Genomic DNA, 8,641 nt, shown 5'->3' on the forward strand with positions numbered 1-8,641 from the left:
TGGTCTGTCTTTTTTCCATGTTTCTTTAGTAATTTAGACGAAACGATTCAACCTGACCCCCATCTTGCTTGGTCTTGAGTGAAGGCTGCAGCTGGGGAATCTTCTAAGGAGAGCAGCTCTCAAAATATAACAAAGCTCTGAGCAGAGCAGATAATGTGGTCAGTTTGACCTTGCTTGAAACCAAATTATTTTGTGACTGATTTCTTTTTGTATCAACAATATGGGAGGGTTGGCAGGCCTGAAGCAAACAGACTGTAGTTATCTCTAAGAAGCAATGCCAGAGAACCAGGTCAGGGATGTAGACTTCAACAATAGTATTAAATATAGTATGCAAAGCTGGGTGTGGTAGCTTATATCTTTAATCCCAGCACTCAGGAGGCCAAGGCAGCTGGATCAATATGAGTTCTAGGCCAATCTTGTCTACCTAGTGAGACCCTATTTCAAAGACTATGTTATATATAAAATATGTTAGACTGTGGTGACACACACCTTTAATCCCAGCACTCCGGAGGCAGAGGCAGGCAGATCTTTGAGTTTTGAGAGCAGCCTGATCAACAAAAGTGAGTTCCAGGGCAGCCAACACTATTACACAGCGAAAACCTGTCTTGAAAAACAACAACAACAACAACAACAAAAATCTTTTAAATGTTAACCTTTGTGTTCATCGTGATAGGAACCCTTTCCCTGTTTGTCTTTCTAGCTTTCTTGGCTCTCGTTGTAATAGAAGTGAAGAGTAGATTGTATATTAGGTCTCATTCGAGTGGCCAGAAAGGCCTCTGACTACTTTGTTTGTCTGTGAGCTGTTTAGTAGCAGTTTCTACTGCTTGGGAACTTTTTCATCAGTCAGTCATACTTTATCAGTGTCCTCTGTTCAACCCTGGTTCCCTCAGCACCCAGAAAGTTTTGCAGACTGGATTCTGATCCAACTGGTGCTTTCCAAACCCAGCTTGGCAGAAGGGATAGCCGAGAGACTGTTTCAGAACACACAGTCCCTTGTTCACTATATCTATGACTGAGCTTAGAAATCTGTAACTTTTCAAATTCTCCTGATCAGATGTTTGGTTTCGTCAAGTTTCTTTGCCTCAGACTTTAAGAAAATGACTTGGTATTTGGAAGGCTGAAGCAAGAGGATTTGTCAGTTGAAGATCAACCTGTGCTATATAGTGAGAGGATATGGAGAAAGAACAAGAGAGTTTGGGGCTGTGGAAGGTGGAGTGAGAAGGAAAGATCCAAAATCGTGTTTTGTTAATCTTAAAAATGAAAAAATTGACAGAGTGCTGTGTCTGGGACTGTTGTTAGGGGCAGGGGCAGACTGAGCATGTCAGTAGCCATCACATGGGCAGGGGTGGACTGAGCTTGTCAGTAACCATTGCTTGTGGTGAGATTCCAAGTTGTAAGGTTAAAGGAGTCAGAGAACATATTTCAGTTACTGGGCTGGGGTGGCAAAGACATGTTAGGGAAAGGCGTCCCTTCAGATGAGCTAGATAACATGTGAAATTGGCATGATCTAACAAGTGGCATTGGAAAAGTTCGTGTGGTTCTCAGAAATAATGTTGGGAAGGCTGCTCACATTAAGTAGAACCTGGAATGCTGAGTTTAAGTACGTGCTCTTAGCAGACAAGAAGGACCCACAGCAGAAAATTTATCAGAAAAATGCCTTAGGGAGATGAAGCGAGGCCGCTCACGGAAGCGGAAGCATACAACGTTAATCTATAGTTTTGTACAAGTGTATGTGAAGGTGATGGTAGAAATACAAAGTCAGGATATACTAAGAAACCAGCTGGAAACAGGCATCCAGATGTGGAGTGAACCGACAGTGCCCTCTACCCCAGTCTACATTAAATTGCTGAATGTCAGGGTTTCCTACCTGGAGAAAAAAAGGAACATGCCAGGCATGGGCCTCACATCTGTAATGCCTATAGGTGAGAGGCTGAGACAGGAGAGTTGCTGTGAATGAGGCTACCCTAAGCTATACAATTTCACAGTATATTTTTAAAAATGAAAAACTCAAAAGGAAGGACAGGGAAATTTTTAAATGTTTAAAACAAAAGGAACTTGAAGCATCAAAGAGGCATTTATTATCATTTCACAGATCAACTCTCCATGGTGTTTGGTTGTTTGTCTGGAGGGCTGGGAATGGACCCTTTGCTGGGTTAGCATGCATTCTCCCACCAAGTTCCTTCCCCAACCCCAAACCCGAAGTCTTAAGATTACCTCCTACCTGTTCTTGTTTTGGTCTGTGGATATAAGGGTTTTTTTAAAGTAGATAGTTAATCCCTTCAAACAGAAAAATCAAGTATAAGGATTTGTTAAGATTTTATAAATGTTATAATTTTTAATTTTAAAATTAAAATACAAATTTCTTTTTGTTGTGGGACAGGTGGGAACAAGAGCCCAGTCGGAGAGAATTCGGACATATAATTTCACCCAGGATAGAGTCACTGACCACAGGATAGCGTATGAAGTTCGTGACATTAAGGTAATATTACTGTCTGTGCTTTATGAACCTTTGCTTCATCAGAAATTTAGTCATGGGCTGGAGGGGTGGCTCATTGACTAAGAGTACATTCCCAGGATCCTTAATATGGAAGGCAAGAAACCAATTCAAGTTGTCTTCTGATCACACAAGCGCTGTGACACACACACACACACACACACACACACACACACACACACACACAAAAAAAACACATAAGTCAGGTAGAAACTGCTCTTAGCCCTAAATGTTGCTGCAAGTTGCTTCAAGAATGGCTCCCTCCAAACACCTTCTCCCTTCCTTGAATTGTTTCTTGCAGGAATGGCTAGGCCTTTTTAAGGGTTCATCTGATTAGGTAAAGCCCACTAGGATGGCATTATCTTTTATTAAGTTGAAGTCACCTTATTGATGACTTCATCCCAGAAGTATTATTCCTTTATTGTTACAGGCTCCATTTGTAAGATAGAGAATTATACATGGTTAATACACCTAGGGCATCACAGAATTAAATCTACCTTGGTGTGTGAGTGTGTATGTGCTGGTTGATTTGTTTGTTTGTTTGTTTTTTGGGACCAGCTCTCACTATGTGCCCCTGGTTAGCCTCATAGAGAGATCTGCCTGTCTCTGACTCTACGTGCTTGGGAATGAAGGCATGACGTGTCACACCCAACTAATGTGTATTCTTTTTATGTAAGCCATATAGCCAACCTGTTAGAGAAAATATCCTGTCAATGTTGCTTAAATAGCATTAGTTAAAATCCTTCTACCTAGGACTACTGACATTAATACATTAGCAGAGAAGCCCAGCAGAGTAACGAAAGCCTTGTCATTTTGATTCTGTCCACTTTGTACTCAAATCTGAAGTCTTGGTTTTTACAAGAGAGATGTCCAATTTTATATGTTTATAAAGTTCTGTGTATCTTACATCACTTCTTCTTTTGTCTTATGGTGCACAACTATCTTACATATGACCATAAAGCGAGGGAAAAATTTTTGCCCTGAATGTTCTTGCCTTATGTTCTGATTCCTCAGGTTACAGGGGAGAGTCACCAACCTGGTAGAGGAGCAAATGTTCGTGAACTTCTCTTTCCTTAGATAAAACACAACAGTAAGCAAACACATTTGGCAATATTGTTTCACGTGCATCATATTTTTTCAGTTGTTTTTTTAGCACTTCGGAGGCCAAGGGAAGAGAATCACCATAAATTTGAGGGCAGCCTGATTGCAAAGCCTGTCTCAAACCAAAAAATAAAAAGCACACCATGATCAGGTCAGAAGGAAAGATAGCGATGAGACTGACAGGAGTGAGTAACTTAGAAATGACACAGAAAGGACACAAGGAATAAAGACCTCGGCAGGAGAGTGGGGCGGACAGAAGGGCAGGCCGGAGGAAAGTGAACATGTATGGGCTTTTATGCGCGGCTCTACACTCCTTTCAGTAACTCCAGCTTCATCTGACTCTATCCCACGTAACTCCTGATGGAGTAGCCAGGCCTGGGCATGATCGTGACCCTGACAACAATTGATTTGTTTGGCTCAGGCAGATGAACAAGCCACAGCCCCCAAGGAGTGCCTCCCAAGATTTCTAAACTACAGATAGAGTTGTGGCTAGCCCTGATCTATGAGCTGCTGAGAAGAGGCCAGAAGGCCTATTTCCCAGCTCTGAGAGTCAAAGGGGAGCTCAAGAGCACAAGGAGGAGTGCATAGTCACCAAGTGAATGTCCGCACTCCTTTATTCCCGAGGGAGGCACAATCTCAGTCCCAGAGAGCAGCAACAGGCCCCAGTGCTGGGAGACTGCCCTGGAGTCTTAGAGTTCCTCTGAAGCTGGCTCTTCTGGCCTTTTTTGAGACAGCATGTCACTCTGTAGCCCAGGCTGTCAACTGGAACGTTGCCCAGGCCGACACTTTTACTGTACTTCATCTCTCTGCCTCTCCTCACATTCAGTCATTTGAAATGCCCTCCACCCATTTCTTTTAAAGGCTCAGTTGAAATGTCTCCTTCCCAGCTCAGTCTCTTGCAGCTGCCACCTTCCTGCCAACAGGTCCTTCCAGCCCTTGCCTTCTCCTTAGTTTTTTAACTGTCTGCAGTAGTCTATGCTGCTTACTTTACTTGTCTTACTCTGACACTGGCTCATTAGCTTCTGAGAGTTCATCACAAGAGTCTTTATATGAACTCTTTAATCTTTACATAACTACAACACCCTGGGTGATCCAAACGAACTCCCAAGGTATTAAGATTAGTGTTAAGAGTGGAATCCCTTTTACATCAGTTCCAAAAATGAAGTCCAAGTGGCGGTGCCATACTAATTGCAGCTCCAAGTATGTTGTCTTTTATAAATAGCAAGGATTAGTTGTGTGAAACTTTTTATTCTTTTATTTTTATTTTTTTATTTTTTTGGATTTTTCGAGACAGGGTTTCTCTGTATAGCCTTGGCTGTCCTGGAACTCACTCTGTAGATCAGGTGGCCTCAAACTCAGAAATCCACCTGCCTCTGCCTCCCAAGTGCTGGGGTTAAAGGCGTGCACCACCACTGCCCTGGGGAAACTTTTTAAATTTTATTTATGTATGAGTCCTCTGTCTGCTTGTATGTCTACATAACAGAAGAAAGTATCAGATCCCATCATATATGGTTGTGAGCCTCCATATGGTTGCTGGGAATTGAACTCAGGACCTCTGGAAGAGCAGCCAATGCTCTTAACTTCTGAGCCACATCTCCGGCCAAATATCAATTCTAAGATTGAATCATAGTACTTTTCCTTCCTGTTTTTTTATTTAATTGCTATTTTACACTGTGCTGGTACCTCCAGAATACAAATATATTAAGACATCCTCGATCCTTTCATTAAAGAGAAAGATGTGTACACTTCCCTGCTTTCAACATTAAGAATCTTTAAGACTAAACACAAGCAAATGACAGCTCTCAGTGTTCAGGGCTCCACATACCAATCTCAAACATATGTCCACTAAGTCGATTTTGACTATTTCTTTTCTTTTTTCTTTTCTTTTCTTTTTTTGGTTTTTCGAGACAGGGTTTCTCTGTGTAGCCCTGGCTGTCCTGGAACTCACTCTGTAGACCAGGCTTGCCTTGAACTCAGAAATCCTCCTGCCTCTGCCTCCCAAGTGCTGGGATTAAAGGCGTGCACCACCACCGCCCGGTGATTTTGACTATTTCTAAAATAGAGAATGCGTGAATTCACTAATCCCAGGTCTAGTATACAAACTTCTACACAGGAAGGCTACTTGAAGAAACCATTTTAGTCATTCTGCAGAGAGCAACTGAGAGAGGGAAGTGACCGGGAAGTCTAAAGGAAGTAGCCTTCCCCGGGGTCATTTTTTAGAGAATTGTTTTGTCTCAACTTTCTTTTTCTTTCTTTCCTTCTTTCTTTCTCTTTGTCTTTGTTTTTTTTGAGACAAGGTTTCTCTGTGTAGCCCTGGCTGTCCTGGAACTCACTCTGTAGACCAGGCTGGCCTCAAACTCAGAAATCCTCCTGCCTCTGCCCCCCAAGTGCTGGGATTAAAGGCGTGCGCCACCACTGCCCAGCAACTTTATTTTTGAGTTTAATCAGACATATATACTTTTTGCAGTGAATACTGCACAGCCTCTATCTGGGCTGAGCTATTTGACTATTTTGCTATATTTGCCTTCTGTTTATCCCTCTGTTCCTTCTCTATTTCCATCTGTTTGGCTTTTGAACCATTTAAAAGCAAGTTGTTTGGGAAGTGGAGGGAGAAGGATCAGAAGTTCAAGGTCACCCTCTGCCACTTAAGGAGTGCTAGATCTTGTACTACAGATCTATCTTTTTTTTTTTAAAGATTTATTTATTTATTTTATGTATATGAGTACACTGTAGCTGGACAGAGAGTTGTGAGTCTTCATGTGGATTTTAGGATCTCCGCTCGCTCTGGTGGGCCGTGCTTGCTCAGTCCCTGTTTGCTCCAGCCCAAAGATTTATTTATTATTATAAATAGGTACACTGTAGCTGTCTACAGACACCCCAGAAGAGAACGTCAGATCTCATTACCGATGGTTGTGAGCCACCATGTGGTTGCTGGGATTTGAATTCAGGACCTTCAGAAGAGCAGTCGGTGCTCTTAATCACTGAGCCATCTCTCTAGCTCTCTAATGTCTTTCTTCAGATTCTATTCACCTTGCTTTTAGAGTCAAGATCTCTTACTGGCCCAGAACTCACAAATTACGATAGATTGGTTAGCCAATGGAGCATGGGGATCCACCTGTCTCTGCCTCTGTGTAGGTTACAAGTGCATGTCACCACCCTGAAATTTTTACAGGTTCTGAGGGTCAAGCTCGGTCAGTCCTCATGCCCACAAGGAAAGCATTTTACCAACTGAGCCGTTGCAACAATCCAAGGCTTCTACATTTTCCAGATTTTTTTTATTTCCTTTTTGCTTATTGTATGTGCACATGTGTGTGGACATATTTGTGTGGCTGTTTACATGTATGTGTGTATGTATGCATGTATATATGCATATATATACATACACACACATATGTGTGCTTACTATATGCATGTCTGGTACCCAGAGAGGTGAAGGGCACTGGAACTGGAGTTGCGGATGGTTATGAGTCACCTTGTGGGTGTTGGGAATCAAATCCAGGTTAGTAGAACTTGCTTTGTAGACCAGACTGGCCTTGAACTCAGAGATCCACCTGCCTCTGCCTCCCGTGTACTGGATTACACTTTTTTTTTTTTATAGCAGACAAACATACTCTTTTTTTAACTGATAGAAGTCATGGGCAACATTTCCTCTCCAAGAGAGTGTTATAACAGAGACTAGTGTCAAAAACACCCAACAAAAGGACTTTGAAGACAGACAATTGGTCAGTTTCAAAAGCTCACTCAGATATCTTCCTCTTATCTCCAGAGTCACTGGGAAGATCAAAGTCACAGATTTCATTATATTGATTTCAAATACAATGATTTGCATTTCAATCAATTTGATTTCAAAGTAAAATGGTAACTTAAGCACTAATTTCTACTTTAATAGTAGAAAACCATTTTCTCTTTTAGATTCACATTTTAAGAAAAATAAAAGCGCTAAAACTTGGGACTTTCCCTAGATCAGCAGTTATGTTAATAATGTGGAATATTAGTAAGCCTTTGTGGTCAGTGCTAACTATGAAGAAACGTTGTATGCTTTCCTCTTGATTATCAGGCACCTTAGTCTGATCTCCATCAGAACAGACACCCGAGAAAAGCAACCTGAAAAGAGACCAGATTGCTTTATCTCACAGTCTTAAGGTTTCAGACTGTGCGGCTCACTGTTCCAATCCTGTGAAGAGACACCATGACCAAGGCAACTTATAAAAGAAAAGCATCTGACTGGGGGCTTCCTTACAGTTCCTGAGGATAAATCCATGACCATATAGTGGGAAGCATGGCAGTGGGCAGGCATGGTGCTGGAGCAGTGGCTAAGAGCTTACATCTTATGTGCAAGATGAAGAAGAGAGAGAGAGAGAGAGAGAGAGAGAGAGAGAGAGAGAGAGAGAAAGAGAGAGAAACTGGGTCTGTCTTAGGCTTTTGAAACCTCTTGAAGTTTATCCCTAGAGATAAACTTCCTCCACCAAGGCCACACCCTCCTAATCTTAAACAATTTACCAACCAAGAACCAAGCATTCAAATTTATGAGCCTATAGGGGCTATTCTCATTCAAAGCACCACACCATGACTCCCTGCCCCCCACTTTTTGGCCTGTGACAGCACAGTTCATCATAGTGGGAGCACGTGGCAGAGGATGGAGAGGAATCTATTAGTATCCTTCAGTTCCATTCCGAGGCACACCTTCCATTAGGCCTGCCTCATTTAAGCTTGTACTACTTTCCAAAAGCTGAGGGCATAACATTTACTACATGCCTTTTTGGGAAACACGGGAGATCCAAACCGTATAGTCAGGTTTCATAATAACTCCTTTTTTGAATCAGGAATTTTTACGTGGTGAGAAGTGCCTGGATCAGCTAATTGAGAGACTGCTTCAATCAGCAGATGAAGAGGCCATTGCTGAGTTTTTGGATGAAAGCCTTCAATCAGTGAAATAAATGTGGTTTATTATTGTTATGTAAATGAAGTGGACTTTGATCAAGAAACAAACAGGTGTGGAAATCTTAATAAATATTCATTAAGTATAGATGTACCTACAGAGTTTTT

The 8,641-nt window shown here is 41.9% G+C and overlaps 1 protein-coding gene across 7 annotated transcripts in view; it reads left to right on the forward strand.

Annotated features, from left to right (window-relative positions):
• Mtrf1 (mitochondrial translation release factor 1) overlaps positions 1–8,627 on the forward strand; it is a 27,704-nt gene extending 19,077 nt beyond the window's left edge. For all 7 annotated transcript variants that reach the window (XM_031362329.1, XM_031362333.1, XM_031362334.1 and 4 more), the window contains 2 exons: positions 2,381–2,479; positions 8,419–8,627. In XM_031362329.1, the coding sequence (XP_031218189.1) occupies positions 2,381–2,479; positions 8,419–8,532 (213 nt within the window). In that variant the 3' untranslated portion in view covers positions 8,533–8,627. The remainder of the gene's footprint in view (positions 1–2,380; positions 2,480–8,418) is intronic.
• The last annotated feature ends 14 nt before the right edge of the window (positions 8,628–8,641 follow it).

The sequence above is a fragment of the Mastomys coucha genome, unplaced genomic scaffold, assembly GCF_008632895.1.
Source record: "Mastomys coucha isolate ucsf_1 unplaced genomic scaffold, UCSF_Mcou_1 pScaffold9, whole genome shotgun sequence".
Lineage (NCBI taxonomy): Eukaryota > Metazoa > Chordata > Mammalia > Rodentia > Muridae > Mastomys > Mastomys coucha.